A 15,980-nucleotide genomic window follows, 5' to 3' on the forward strand; every position below is an offset into this window, starting at 1 on the left:
TTCACGTTTAAAAAATCTACATGCGGGCGGGCCGCGGTGGCTCAGCGGGCAAAGTGCTTGCCTGCTATGCCGGAGGACCTCGGTTCGATTCCCGGCCCCAGCCCATGTAACAAAAACAAAATACAATAAAACAAGAAAATGTTTAAAGATGTTTCCCTTTCTTCCTCCCTTCCTTCCTTCTATCCTTCCTTCCTTCTCTCTGTCTTTCCTTTAAAAAAAAAAAAAAAAAAAAAAAAAAAAAAATCTACATGCATAGAAAAGATTCTGGAAGGATATACATTAATCCCTGGGATTAATGTTTTATTTACTCATTTCTATTTGTATTTTTCTGATGTTCTAAAATATCATGTCCTGCTTCTATAATAAGTTGTTAAAGCAAAAAGTCCACAATGTCTTCCTACTGCCTTAGAATAAACCCAAGCATTGTTACCTGGCCTGGGGAAAAAAGAAAAAAACATGGTATTCACAGTAATTATTTTTAAAATGCTTATTGCTTGGATTCATTATGGCAGACTATACATGGTTCTAGAAAATTTTATATTCATAATATTCACAATTTAGATATGAACCGGTTAAATGCATTTTTTCCTCCTTGGTTGGGGCAAAAGTAAACACTATCAGAACATCAGAGACAGCCACACTTGTGTCACATTTACCTCTCTAACAAAGTCTTTACAGGAGTATACTGTGATCTGATGTGATCAAAGGGTGTCAGCTCTTTGATTAGAAACAACATAAGAGGCGGCAGGTGATGTCCTTGGAAATGTCTGCACAGGCACCCATCAAGTGGAGGCGCACACAGCAAGCAACAGACGTGTGGCTGTGCTTATATTCAGAAGCGCCGGGTACACGGGGGAAATGAGGTTCTGAGACAATCACTTTCCACTTGCAGGGCAGAAGAGTTGTGCCCAGGGCTTGAAAAGCTGTAGGAAAATCAAATTAGCCAGTCATGAGAAGTGCACCGATGGCCTTGGCCAGCATCAGCAGAGGAGACCTGCTGCTCTATCATTCTCCAGCCAGAGGCAGGAAGGACGCTGTGTCCTTTCCTGGACACAGGGGAAAGGTGGCATACACCTGGCGGAGGTGGCACCAACCCTACCCACCAGCCGCAAGAGCAGGTCCCCAAAGGACCTTCTGAGGAAGTTGGGGGCTCGTAGTAGAAAAAGATGAATGTGGGAATAAAAACAGGACAGGAAAGGGCACCCCTGGGTCTAGACCAAGTTATCAGTGAATATGGAATGAATGTTCCTATCTGATGACAAGCTTCTGTTTATGCTTTTTTTATTGTGAAATACAACATATATACAAAAAAGCAATAAATTTCCAAGTACATTTTAACATGTTTATGCTTTTTTTCTGTTTACCCACTTTAAGTTTCTTTTAGGCTTCTCATTCTTACTATATCACTTTGTGTCTTTTTAAAAATAACTCTACTGAGATACAATTCTTATACTCTACCATTCACCCATTTAAAAATATACAATTCAGAGGGTTTTAGTATGTTCAAGTTATGCTGCTGTCACCACGATCAATTTTAGAACATTTTTGTTACATCCCCCTCAAAAAAAACACAAAAACAGTACCCATTAGCAGTCACTCTCCATTTCCTTCCAATTCTCCCAGCCCTCAGCAACCTACTTTCTATCTCTAATCTACTTTCTGTCTTTATGATTTGCTTATTCTGGAAATTCATACAAATGTAATTATAAGATATATGGGCCTCTGTAACTGGTTTTTTTCACTTAGCAAAATGTTTTTAAGGTTCATCCCTGTTGCAATATGTATGGATATCACTTTCAAAATATTTCTCCATCCTTTCCATGTTTAACTCTAGTTTTCTTACTTGTAGTTCCTAAGTGCCACTACTCACCCCTGAAACGTGCTCATGGCCTGCAAATCAAGTTTAAGAAGAAGACCTGACTCAGAAAAGTCCAAGTGATTTTGTTGGGAGTCTCCTATTGCAATAAAGTGCAAATAATCATGAGTTTATAAAAAGCTAATTTTCTGAAAAGCATGTGGTTAATGTGAGCTGGTGGTGGGTCCTCACAAAACGGATTCGTATATGAGATAAAGGTGAGACCACGACAGCACTTCTTTGATAGACTGCTTGAATACAGGCATAGTCATTCATTCAACAATGAGTGATTGAGTGCCTACTGCATGCAACACATGGTTCTAGGCACTGGGGATATAGCAGTGAACAAAATTACTTTGTTTTATTTTGTATGCTATATGGCGGGGACACATTTCATTATTTATCCATGTGAGTATCTTGTTATTGCAGCACCATTAACGTTTGCTTATTTGTTTTTTGTTTGTTTGTTTTCTTTTTTTGCTTTTTTTTAGGGGGAAGTACATGAACTGGGAATTGAACCCAGGTCTCCTGCATAGCAGGCACCCTCAAAATTACTTTTGAAAAGAAAGAAAAAGGGGGGGAGAGAGAAAAGGAGGGAAAGAGAGAAGGAGAAAGGAAGAGAGAGTGAAAGGAAGAAAGGGAGGAAGAAAGGGAGGGAGGGAGAGGGAAAGGGTAAGGGAGTGATAGGCATAAAATTCAGGGTAGTGGTTACCTCTGGGGAGAGGGAATGAAAGAGGATGAGAAGGAGGGAGGAGAGTAGAAAATAAGATGCAAAGATAGGTATCGTCCTAGTTTCTAAAATGGATGCTAGCTTCTTTTTATGAGAGTTTTATTATTGTGCTTCATAATTTGCATGTCTTTTACATATATTCTTTGCATATATCAAATATTTCATAAACAGCAACTTAGAAAAGGGCAATCCTCTGGATTGGACAATCTAAACAGTGGTGGCCCTTAGGATGAAGGGTTTGTCTGGGCTCATTTAAAATGTTGGCAACATTTTACAATGCACAGTGGAGTCTTACTGGAAGGACTACTCTTCGAAGCTTCAAAGGCTTTTGAACAAGAGCAAGGTAAAAATTTAGGGGAAAATTTTCTAGTTACCTTAGAAGATCATGAGCTCTGCGTGATCACTTAGCACTCAGGACCCTTAGGGCCACCTTACTGGAATGTGAATTTCCTGAGACCAGGGATCTTTATATTTTATTCTCAAGTTTTCAATTTTCAAGCTTTCTGCACAGACATTATCTCACTTGATAGTCACCACAAGCATGATTAGTCCCATTTTATGGATGAGAAAATGGAAACTCAGAAAGGTCCAAGTTGAGACAGGCAGTTGTGCTGGTATTTGGACCAGACCCCTGATTTCCCATTGACCAGGCCAGCGCTGCGTTCAAGTCCATATGCTGAATGAACTCAGATTTATTGTTTAAAGGAAGAATGTCTGCTAGAAATAAGTTTCAAATAATTAAATTTAAAGCAATACAAAGAAATACCAATCTACTCTATGGGTAGAAAATGAAAGGAACTCATTACCACGAGAAGGAGCACAAGCTGACACTGTATGTGGATTCAGAACCATGTTTACATGAATTCCCGAATGACAGATTTACCCTCTGCTATTTATGAAAAGGAAGATGTCTGCAGGGCATCTCTACCCTGAAAGGTTGCTGCATCTTTTCACAAAATACCCCTTGCATACTATCACTGGGGTAGAATATGGAGTCAAAAGGTGCTGAGGCAATTATCATGTTCTTACAACAAATTACACATTGCCCAACTCAAAATCATATATTATATTTGTAATTGTCTAGGATTTGCTATGGCTATGTTCCTAATCTTAATCTGATATTAATTATTTCGAGGGAGCTTACACAACACCTATAAGTTTCTTTTTGCTCTGCATATTCATATTCAGAAGAATAAGAAAAAGGCTTATGAGACAGTTCAGTTGCATAAAACAAGCATAGGGCTCACTCACGACCAAAGTTCAACCCTGGGGAGTATTACATCACATAAAAGGAGGATTTCTGTGTCCTGGTCACACTTCAACCGCGGACACTGATCACAAGGGAGATAAAAGAGGGGACACATGGGCGGGCCGCGGTGGCTCAGCGGGCAAGAGTGCTTGCCTGCCATGCCGGAGGACCCCGGTTCGATTCCCGGCCCCAGCCCATGTAACAAACAAACAAACAAACAAAAAATAATAAAATAAAAAAATACTTTAAAAAAAAAAAAAAAAAAAAAAAAAAAAAAGAGGGGACACGTGCTTGGGAATAACCAGATCCCTAACCGGAAACCAACAACTCGACAAGTCCTGAAGCACTAAGCATGCTAGTGTTCTCTTTGCATAAGAAGTCGGCAAAATAACATTATTTACCTAATAAACATAGTTTAATGGTCTTACTGTCTACCGGGGCAAACACTGTAAAACAAAATGGCTAAATTTTCTATAATAAAGTGAATGTGAATGAGCAACTTAAATCAATATTAGGCAGCCAAATTATGCGTATTAATATCTACACATCATTAGCAAAATCCCAAGTGTATTCTTTCATTATTAAAAGTAAGCCTACATCTTGACTTTTCATTTCCCTTGATAGTAGCTTATATATTATATAAATTTGTTTGAGAATAACTTGGAAACCTAACCCACTTCTGCTTTCTGTATGTGTATATATATGTATGCATATATATATATATATATATATATAAACACACACAGACATATACCATCTACACACGGGTGTGCACACATACGTCCATATTCATTGCAGTAAGCCTCAAGGCTATCCAACAAGAATTTTCTACACAGGTAGAGAGAAAAATAAGTCCTTTATTCTCTCAGCTTCAGTTTCCAACTTTATAACATGGCAGATTTTCTGTGGAAGGATGGGAGTATATAAATTGCCAGTCTAGAATTATAGTGAAGCAAAAGCAAAAACAAGCAAACCAAAAACCTCTCTCAACAAGTTTCTGATAAAAGTCCCAAGCTGTCCCTCTCTATAGTATTTCATTTTAAAAACACTGTCCAGGTTTTTAGGGAAATGAAGGACATCTGTCCATGTCTGAGACTCAAAGTGAACCAGCGAAAACGCACCTGAGACGCCTTGGTGGACCGAGGGTAAATTTTGGGTTCGGGTGCTCCTGTGGGAGCCGCTGAGCAGTGAAGCAGCAGGTTTTGTAGGGAAGAACCTCTGATAAAGGCTAGAACATTCTCAATGGAGTCATCCAGACCACTGCTGTCCAATACAAATTTAATGTGAACTGCACATGTATCTTTAAATATTCTATTAGCCGCATTAAAAGTTTTAAATAAGTTGTTGAAATTAATTAAAAAATTATAGTGTATTTAATCTAGTAGATCAAAAATATTATCATTTCAACATAGAATCAAAATTAAAAGTTATTGAGTTGTTTTATTTTATTTTTTGAATAGTCTCCGGTCTACTTTACATTTACTGCACATCTCAATTCAGACTAGTCACATTTCAAGGGCTCAGTGGCCACATGTGGCTACTATATTGGACAGCACAGGTATAGAACTTGAAAATAATCAAATCCCTATAGGTCAATGTTGCAGACCTCACACTCTGATGGATGCTCCCTGCTTCCCTACTGTCTCAATACTGGTCTCCAGGATTTATTCCTTGCCTTGGATGCAAGATTATTCTTTAAAAGGCACTTAACATTGCTGGCATTATTATTTGTGAAATCATTATGTAAAATAAGAAGGAAGTGCTAGGTTTCATTTCCTTCATGAAATTGTATTGGATCCGCCAATACTGAGGGTACAAAGAGCAGTGATAGGGTGGGAAGAAATCCAGGAACTGGGCCTTTGATGAGAAAAGAGTTGCATAAGGTTATCACTCAAGTGTTTCTGTGATTCGTACTGCCCTAAATCCATGAGTGAGTTATGTCAATAGAGTACAAGGCATGCCACGGTCCCCTGACTATTATGATATCCAAGTCCAATGGCCTCAACAACCACCTCTTTCTTGGCAGTTGCTTGACAATTTAAAGATGCCTTCCACCTTTTCACTTTTCTTGCACTTGAAAATGGTAACAGAAATGCCAGGAAGAGAGCTGTTCCCTTTTCTTAGAAACTGTCATGTTCCTACATCTTATTTGCATGCATTTTCCCCCAATCAAATGTGCTGAAAATTCAAAAAGCTGACTTCATTTTCTAAAAACCAATGCATTTACTTTGCCCTTGCGTGAGTCTTTTGCAGAAGCAAAGCACTTCTAAGTGGATGATTTACTGATGGCCAGGTTGGCAGAAAAGCTCCTTTAAATAGCGTAGCCACCTCATGATACACATTGACAATTTTCCCATTTTCTTTATGATGTTTGGAAGAGACACAATTATAAGATGCAAACCTTTTCTGGACATGAACTTTCTTTTTCCCTCTTTGAGGGTGAAATTACAACTCACTTTGGGCTTCATTCAGAAAGAAATGGGGTTTCTATTAGGGAAACCACAGTCCATTTCTATTTTCAAAGCTTGACTCAAATACCAGGACTAGAGGAGTTTGCCAATCTTTTCATTGCTGTCCTCAGCATCATCCCCCAGCTGTCATTCCACAGTTTCCCTCAAAGCTGTGCATGTGTGTGTGTGTGCGTGTGTGTCAAAATTAGTGAATATAAACCAAACAGCACCAGGAGTAAATAACAAAATGGGAGACTGTTCTATCAAATTTTCTACTCTTAGCTTATACATTTTACATTAATTAGACCCTTGTCTTGGAAATACCCATCCTCTATACCAGTTCTGTCCAAAAAAACTTTCTGTGACAATGAAAATGTTCTATATCTGTCCTGTCCAATATGGTAGCCGCCAGCCAAGTATGCTATCAGGCTCTTGAAATGTGGCCAGTGTGACTGAAGAACTGAGTATATTTTCATTTAAATTTAGATAGCAGCAGGTGGCTAGTGCTCATCCCATTGGACAGGACAGCTATATATATATATATATATATATATATCAATCGGTCACTTAAGTCTTTGTGCCTCTATAGGCAGAAAAGTTTTGACATTTAAGGCCACATTAAAATAAAGCACTTCATGACTTCTTTTTTAAGATTACTAAATAACTGAATAGAAGAGCCTCTGTGAAACCAGACAGAAAAGTCTGGAAGAAATTCTCTAGGGATGATGCTACTCCTCAGGATGAGCCAGGAACAGGGATGGAAAGTTGCTGCTACTAGGGGGCTTGGATTCTAGACTGTGTTCCCAGCTCTAACTCCACCGTCAACTAGCTGAGTAGCACTGGAGATTCCTGGAGCTTTTTGGACCCTGATTTCCACATCTATTTAATATCAGAACCAGTTAAGCAACTTCCAAAGTCCCTCTTCCCTCTGAACCTAAAATGAAGCATAAAGTCAATCCAGCTCATGGTAAACTCATTAGAGAAAATAAAAATGTTTTTCCAGATAGAAATTATGTCCAATCTACCTAAACTTCTTCTGTAACTTCATTTCCTTTACTTAATTCTATTTTCACTTCAGGAATAAGTTAATAAATACATGTTCTGCCATCAGAGAATCTGGGGGTTTCATGAGGTGGTGACAAGGCTTGATATACTCACATAGGATGAAATGCTTTTAGAATTCCAAAGGGAGAAAATCAACCGAATGCAAATAGTACTTTTTTCTGTTTCTTTTCTTTAAATTACAAAATGTTCAAACCTTCAGAATAACACAATGAATACCTAAACAGACTTCACCCTGCAGTCTTATTCTTAGGTGTATGGACACTCACAACCCAATTCCCTAGGTATATTCAGCAGAATAATGGCTTGGTGCCTCCTCCATTCATATCCAGGTAGCACAGCCTCTGGCCATGAAGGAGGGGGTGTCTGGATGCCTGCTAAGGGCAACAAAGTAAAGCTTACCACGGGACAGTATTTCCTGTTACCAATGAGGATATGTTTCAGCTTTAACCTTTAATATCAGAAACTTCTTTGACAGATGCAGAAACGGTTCCAGTGGAACCACCCCTAACATTTCAAGAGGGAAAATACGATCTTTGAAATTAGGTAGTCTTTGATCCAAATCCCAGCACCCCAAATTCAAGCCATGTACCCTCTCTGAACCAATTTCTCTGTTTGCAAAATGGGACATAATAATGTCTGTTTCACAGAAATACTGAGAATTACATGAGATGATGCAAATAGGATAACACAGAGCAGCCATTCGATATTGTTGATTGCTTTTACAGTTTACAAAGCTTTTTTCCAGAAAGTATTTCAGGAATATTAACCCCATGAGATAAAATGGTCAGATATCTCTATTCAAGTTTACAGCCAACGAAATGAGTATCAGAGGGTTAAGGGAAAGTGAGGGGGACAGATGAAATCAACATGTACTGAACAGATATGATGACCAAGTCTATGGGAGACGATGCTTATATCACCACTTGTAATACCTGCTTCAGCTCCGTGAGACTGGTTGTGATATGGCCAATCTACAGCCAGGTGTTAAGACTCAGAGACATAACGCTACCCAAGGCTGTGTGATCGGCTAGTGGCAGAGCTGGGTAAAGTGTCTGCTTTAAGGGCCTCCCTTAAGAGTTTGAGCTCCCTGGTTAAGAGTCTAATCTAAGGACGCTGCCTCAGGGTTTAAGGCCCTGGTTAAGGGTTAAGGACCCTGCATAAAGCTTTAAGAACCTTGGCTACGGGTTTAGGAACCCTGGTTAAGGGTTGAAGAGCTCTGGTTAGGGTTTAAGTTCCAGATCTTCTAATTCAAAATCTTGGTCCCTTCCTACTACCTCTTATGAGGACACATCTCCCAACCCTGAGGAAGCAGACTATTTCTCCAGACCTAGCTAATCCTATCAGGGAACTCCAGCATCCAGCCCCCTTGAAAGCGTGCCCTCTGCAGCAGGTTCCTACAAGGCAGGAGGTAGACACAGCCTGCACACTGAGCAGGCGATGCCTCAACTCCAGGAATCCAATTGATGTAACCACTGACCAAAGGGGATTAGGATATTTTAAATAAGCCTATTAATAAAACATACTTATTGGGGAATGTCTATGGAAACTCCTGCATCACTTGGTTTAAATAACACTTTATAGTGCTGACATTATATTGTGAATGGGCCAAGGTTAGACGACTCACAGGCCAAACTGCTGAAGCAAAGCAATGCTATAATTAAGACTATAGCTTAAAGATTATATTCAAAGATTAGCCCCCACAAACGTGTATGATTCATTATAAATGAGGGGAAAAGCAGGTTATTTACATGAGCAGCTGGTTTCAGGCTCACCCTGGGTGCACAGCTGAACAAGTTTTATTGTCCCTTGGCCGCACACATATCCCAGGTCTTTGGCCTCCGACCCAGTGGACGGCACAGAGGTGCCTGCCTGCCCTGGCAGTGCGGATTGTCCTGGGGCCAGCACACTCCTAACTGGGTTCTCCTCTAGCCACACTGACTTTAAACAAACCCCTGCATGTATCAGTAGCACCGGGACATAGCTGCATGTTCTGGCTCACCACCCAGACTGCACCGGAGATAAAAATGCCCATCGCGGCCCTCCTACCAGCAACCACGTGGGAGACGGACACGAACTTCCTTTCCCATGGACCAAACTGAAGGAGAAGCAGGAAGGTGCACAGAGGATTTGGAAACTATTAGCAGTAAACCAAATGCTGGATTGTACGAAAAACATCTCTAAACAGAAATCTGACCGATAGAACAACAGGTGAGAAAAGAGAAAGAGAGACAAGGAAGGAAGGAGGAAGGGAGGGAGAGGTTGGGGGAAGGAAAAATGCCATACATTTGAAAACTAAGTTACACATTTCAGGAGCCATGAAATACGAATTCTTTCATGTAAGATAAAGGATTGGTGGGTGATGGATGGATGCTATTGCTCATACTTCCATCTATCACTTGGTCTACTTCTCTGCATCTATCTTGGCAGGCATCTAGATCTTCTGACAACAAACCCTTTCCAAAACATGCCACTGTCACACTGCTCGGGTATAGTTTTTCCACACCAAATGTCCGGTTATTTTTCCCCACAGTTCAGGGACAGGAGACGCGGCAGAGCAGCAGAAGCCTTCAGCAGGACTGACGCGCCGGCCAGGCCCAGGTGGCAGCTCAGAGAACCCACTGTCCGGTCAACCCCACACAGACGGCCCTCGGAAAAGAACCGGGGCTCGCGTTCAACTTTTTAAAACTAACAGAGTCATTCTACACCCTTCATGGGTTTCACTGGAGGAGGCTGGCAAGGTATAAAGTTCAGCGAACCCCATGTCAAACCTGCAGACAGGCAGGTATGCTTCTCAGGACTTTCCTTATCCCCCGGATTCTGTGTCTGTAGGTTCATGGGGTTACTGCAAATGGAAAGGAAACATCCAATAACCGAAAATGAAGCAGTGAAAGAAAAACAGCAAGGAGCAATAACCCGCATCTGAGTGAATGATTTTAGCTTTGGGGGGGAGGGAAGATCCAAAAAGAGACTTCTCAATGTGCATGTCTATTTCAGTAAAAATAACCTCTTTCGTACTTTTAGATCCGTGAGGTTTCTATTTACATATACAAGTCTTGGCAGCATTATTCGTACTTTTAGATCCGTGAGGTTTCTATTTACATATACAAGTCTTGGCAGCATTATTACAGTCCAGTTTTGCCTTCTGCATCTGGGAATACGGAAGACTGGTATATGTCACTAGTTGTGACAAATTAAATTCTCATTCATCATTTCTAGGATTAAGAATCAACATGAAAGTAAAATAGCAGTGTTTACCTGGCCCACATCACTAGTATGTAGAATCTGGAGAAAGAAACACCGCAATCTGTTCAGGAATGTTCTTTTGTCAATTAAGGTTTTGATGACTCCGCACATAATATTGATTTTTACTTTTTTCCATTCGAATTTTAATTAAAATAAGTCTATGTTGATTTTGTTTTTATAATACACTACGTTTATATTTTCAAAATCTTAACAACTTCTTTTCACAGGGGCGGCTTTAATATTTAATTTTTACTTTGTTCCGTTACTAGAAAACACGTCACAGCTCCTTTATTTATTATTTTACTTGGTTTTATATTTTCTTGACTCTGAAATTACCCACTTGGCAATGACATTATTAATATGTAAAAGTTCTCATTTCAATTATAAAAGCAAATGTAACCCATGATTATTAAGGAAACTGTTTTTCAAATCAACTATTGTTTGTTTCAGAATATAATCAAGTACCCCAGGCTGGATTAAAAGTTTAAAGATAAGGATATTTTTTTCTTGTGATTTAAAATAATAAAGGTAATCAAACCTTTCTACCAATCTAGGTGATTGTGAATTTAATTACCAGTAGATATCATTAAAACAAAGGCAAGCAATTTCTTTTACACATAATTGAATATTCCTAAAGAAAATTTCTGAACAGTTCTCCAAAACGTCTTTAAAAATTAATTTAACCTGATTGTTTCATTTGCTATGTCTCAGTTGTTAACAGAGACTAAATGACACATGGGGGAAATGTGCTCCAACAGCAGCAAGGAAAAGCACAGTCTTGAGAAAACCAGACAACCTTGAGCTTAATAGGGAGTAAATTATTAGGTCTTTATTCTTTGCACAAGCACCACCAAACCTAAATCTCCCCAAGATGCTTCTCTCAGACAGGTCTCACCCATGTTATTTGAGCTCACCCTCTAAGTGCGCGCCACTTCAGAACTGAAGATTCATTTTCTAGTACTCTACTGCGCAAATATGTCCTAAAGGTTTCTAGAGCTGTTCTAGCAAACCCACAGCTACCTGAACAGGAAGAAAACCTCCCACATCAGCCGCAACAAGTGATCTGGGCGCCCGGCACATGGTACCGCCGAGGGCCTGTAAGTATAGCTGTCCAAGGAAGAACAAGCATAGAGGAAAGGATTAACAGCCCTAAGGAAAAAAAAGCTGAAAATTAGACCATGGACTTCCCCATCTCCAGATCCAACCTAAGGTCTTCCCATTTCCCAAAATGCTTTTCCCTGTCTCTGCTCTCTGGAAAAAGCCCACCCACCCTTCAAGGTCCAATTTATATGTCACCTCCAATGACTCCCCTAAAGTGAGTTAATTATTCTCCTCCCTGCACTCCCCTCCACATAACTCATTTGATCAGACTGGTATTTGGTATTTGCTTGTCTGTCTCCATCTACTACTGGATGGGGAGGAAAGGACCTTAATTCATCTTTCTGTACCAAATATATGGCACTAGGCCTAAATCCTAGAAGATACTCAATAAATGTTTGCTTACTGGAACTCAAACCTCAAAGGCAAATTTAACACACGATGTAAGAGGCAGATTTTAGGTGCTAGACTTATTTCCACAGCTAAAGTCTTAAACCAATGAGTGTCTTTTTTTTCATTCCTCAAAGGAACAAAAATTTATCACACCAAGCATTTATTAAGTGCCAGGTCCCTGGTTAAGTGTCTACACGTATTATCTCATTTAACCCCCACAACACTCCTATGAAGTAGGTCCTATGATTATTATTAGCCCCACTTTACAGGTGAAGAATCCGAGAGGATTTCTTGGAGAGGATATCTCTTCCCAGGCCACCCAGCTGGTCAGTGGCAGAGTCAGAATATAGACAACAATCCCATAACATCTTTCTTATTTAATCTCCTTGAAGCTGAGCTTTCTAACTGACTGCCTGACACATAGTAGGCCCTCAGAAATGATGATTAGTAGATCGCTGGAGTGCCCTAATTTCTCACAGTCTGGCCTTTGCCTGGGAGAACCAGCTGCCACCAGAAACAGGCTCTATTCATTCCTGCCCAACACCTCTCACAGGTGTGAATTGCTTGTGTGGTCTGAATTATTCATGATCTAGACACAATGCTAAGTGTGCTTAAAAAGAGAACTACAGTTGCAGTTTTCAAGACAAAGTGCCTGATTAACTGGTGAAATTAGGCAATATGAGTTTATAGGCCGGGTTGACTTCACACCCAATAATATATCCATGCCCACTTTTTGAATTTAGGCCTTCAAGTAATTTCCCAGTTTCTACTAGAACTAGAAATGTGGGAAACACAGCTGGAAAGAGAACCATCATAAACATTTCAATCCTATCTGTAAAGCAATTACCATCATCTAAAGCTTAGACTGTACTGATTCAAACCAATGCATTCTTCCTACGGCTGAGTTAGGCTTTTCCATCAGGTTTCCTAAGCTACATCAAGACCTGAAAATTGAGATGCCACAGCATCTGTAATTTATGTCATTGGTAAATCTTGTGACAATGCAGCCTTCTTGTTCTCTCTCTATTCATCTTTCTGTTTGTCACCTCTCCCATCAAATCATTTTCTGGTGGGCAGTTCTGTTGTTTTTTACTTTTTTCCTGAGAGGAATAGCCATATCCTAATAGTAAGCCAACATCACTGTATTCTAAATTCGATGTTAGTCAACCAAAATGAATTGAACAGCAGCATCAGTGGTTTGAGGGTACTAAAAATAAACAGTAGCATTTGCTGAGTTCTCAGAATTAAAACCACAGGCGGTCAACTTGTTGCTGCTCTTAATAAGATATGACTGCTCTGCCCCATTGGCTGCTACTACTACAAACTTGAACTGTAGCATATGCCTAACAACACTGTGCTTTTGATCAGTTGAGAGTGATCAAGAAAAGAAGTGCCACTTCCCTGGAACTAAATCTGCCAAAAAAGGTAACAGACGCCTTTCAGGTGATCTCTTTGTGCCACATCACGACTGCACCTTAGTCAAATTCACCTCGCATTTATGATTCAATTAGTCACACATCTACAGATATGGTTCCCTTTATGCCTGGTGCGCTGTCCAATGCCTCCAACACAATGTTTCTTTCCTGGAGTTTAATTTTTGGTCACTTAAAAAACACACACACACACAATAGGAACTGGTGACATAATAATATATTGAGCATTCCATTAAGATTCCTAGACCTCTTTGACCTCTGAATACTATACACTACACTAAATGTCTTAGCCACTATTCCTTTAGGGTTTGTCATTCAAGTTTTCAGTGACCAGAGAGGTAGAGGAATTCTTCTACCTAATGCATCATTCTTATTAGAAACCTGTCATACTCAGAAACCAGTGGGTCTGCTTCTATTGATTCCTACTCCTTCAGACTCATTAGCAATTTTTTCCTCTTCAATTAGACGCGCTGATCAACCATAGAAAAGCTGAAAGATCACTGCACCCAGTCACACTAAAAAGGGGGGGGGGGGGGAATGCCTGGAAAGTAAAATTACAAAGAGAGAGAGAAAGAGAGAGTGTGTGTGCGCGCGCGTGTGTATATGTTTAATGTCCAAGGAAACACACTGGCAGATTTGTAAACGGCAGAGTCAAGTCAGAGGATGGGCTGGACCTCCCTTCCCCTATCTAATCCGCTTCGATCAGGACCAGAAAGAATCCCTTCACTCCTTCTAGCTCAATCAAACCCATGCTCCAAGTCTGTATCTCCATGGAGCTAATTTCGGAAACAAACAAAGAAAATCAAGTCTGCGAGAAGCGAGGCTTTGCTCCTCTTTCCTTTGGATTTGGGCTTTGGGGGTGGCGGGAACCGACGCGGCGCGCAAGCAGGCTGGGGCGCCCCGCTTCACCCTGTCCGCCCCTCCAGCCGCGGCTTCAGCGGCGCCAGAAAGTGCGCGCCGGCCCTGCTCCTTTCGCTCCTCGCCTGCGGCGCCCCGAGTCCCTAGAATATCCGCGTCCCCACAGTAAGGGCGCCACCGCTCTCCCACCTCTGCGCTGTCAGATGGCAGGAGCGGAGAGGCTGTGGACGCCGAGGTGCTGACAACCCAAACAAGTGTCACACCGGACGCCCCGACCCACCCACCCCTCACTCGGAGAGAGCGGGCGGAACCGCTACAGGTAGGCTTTATCCATCCCAGGGCGCAAGTGCACCGGGTGCGAGACCCAGCAGGGCAGCCGCGCCCGACGGGCTGAAACTCACCAGAGGAGACCGAGGAGCCGGACAGGCTGGAGTTGCTGGACGCTGCCATCTCCGCGCGCCCAGAGCGTCGCTGCTCGCTCAGCCCCGGTGCGGGCGCCGCCGTCGCTGCCCTCGCCCGGCCGCTCGCAGCCTCCGCGGCCCCCAGCCCATGGCAAAGTCCTGGGGACGCGCAGAAAGCACAAGCCTTCGGACTCTGCCTGCACTTCCTGCTCCACCAGATGACGCGCTGCCGCCGCCGCTATTTATTTGTGGTTTCCGTCCCTCTCGGCGCCTTTGCACGCCTTGCTCCGGGTTTCGGGGGTACGTGGGGGCAGAGGGAGGCCGAGAGCAGCCGGGGCGGGCTGGTCGGGGCTGCGGCCAAGCCCCAGCTGCCTTCCGCGCTCCCCCGCGCGCTCCTGGGACGAAAACGCCCGGGCGGACCCGAGCCGCCCTGCCAGCAAACCGCACCCTCCCCTGGGCTCCGGCCTCCCCTGGGCTCCGGCCTCCCCCGCGGCACTTTGAGCTGCCTGGGCAAAGGCGGCGGGAGACAGACAGACAGAGCGACCTCCCCTTTCTCCCTCCGCCCCAACTCGGCTCGCACGCACACAAAGGAAGAAGAGGAGACGCGGAATCTCGCGGGCTGCTTCAGCTGCCGCGGGCCTGACAGCTCCTGCGACTGGGACTGGAGGAGGAGGCTGGGGACTGGAGGGCGGGGGAGACTGGACGGGGAAGTGGGACCCAGAGGTGCAGAGGAGGCCGCCGGGGGGCGCGGGGCAAAGGCGCTGCGATGCGCAGCGCTGCTCCAAGGTTTCGAAGGCTACTGGCGAGTAGTGGCTGAGAGGGGAAGGTGATGGGGCTCCAGGTTCCCGGCCGGATCCAGAGCAGTGAGATCGCGGGGGTGGGACATCCAAAGGGGGAAAGCGAGATCACTGGGGAAATGTGCTAGGTAGAAGGGGGCCTGGGATGCCAGAGCAGCTGTGGCGTACCCCTTCCGCCTCCCCGCCAAATTGTCCTTTGTTGCTCTGGAGCTGAGGATGGCCCGTGGCCTGGGTGGGAGATGCTGTCCAAAAAACACACTCAAAAACACCCAGAAAGCCAATCCAGCTGCACTCAAGTACCCCAGCCATGGACAGTGCCCGAGGGTCCATTGGGCTTTTGAGGTTGGCCCTCAAAGAAATAGAGACGTTCCAAATGTGTCATCAGGCCCACACAAAGCCGGTGTGAAA

At 42.8% G+C, this 15,980-nt stretch overlaps 1 protein-coding gene across 1 annotated transcript in view; it reads right to left on the minus strand.

Moving 5' to 3' along the window:
* Positions 1-15,190, minus strand: part of CHN2 (chimerin 2) — a 304,362-nt gene extending 289,172 nt beyond the window's left edge. The window contains exon 1 of the mRNA XM_077120879.1: positions 14,776-15,190. Within this exon, the coding sequence (XP_076976994.1) occupies positions 14,776-14,824 (49 nt within the window). The 5' untranslated portion in view covers positions 14,825-15,190. The remainder of the gene's footprint in view (positions 1-14,775) is intronic.
* Between the last annotated feature and the right edge of the window lie 790 nt (positions 15,191-15,980).

Source organism: Tamandua tetradactyla, chromosome 1, assembly GCF_023851605.1.
Source record: "Tamandua tetradactyla isolate mTamTet1 chromosome 1, mTamTet1.pri, whole genome shotgun sequence".
Lineage (NCBI taxonomy): Eukaryota > Metazoa > Chordata > Mammalia > Pilosa > Myrmecophagidae > Tamandua > Tamandua tetradactyla.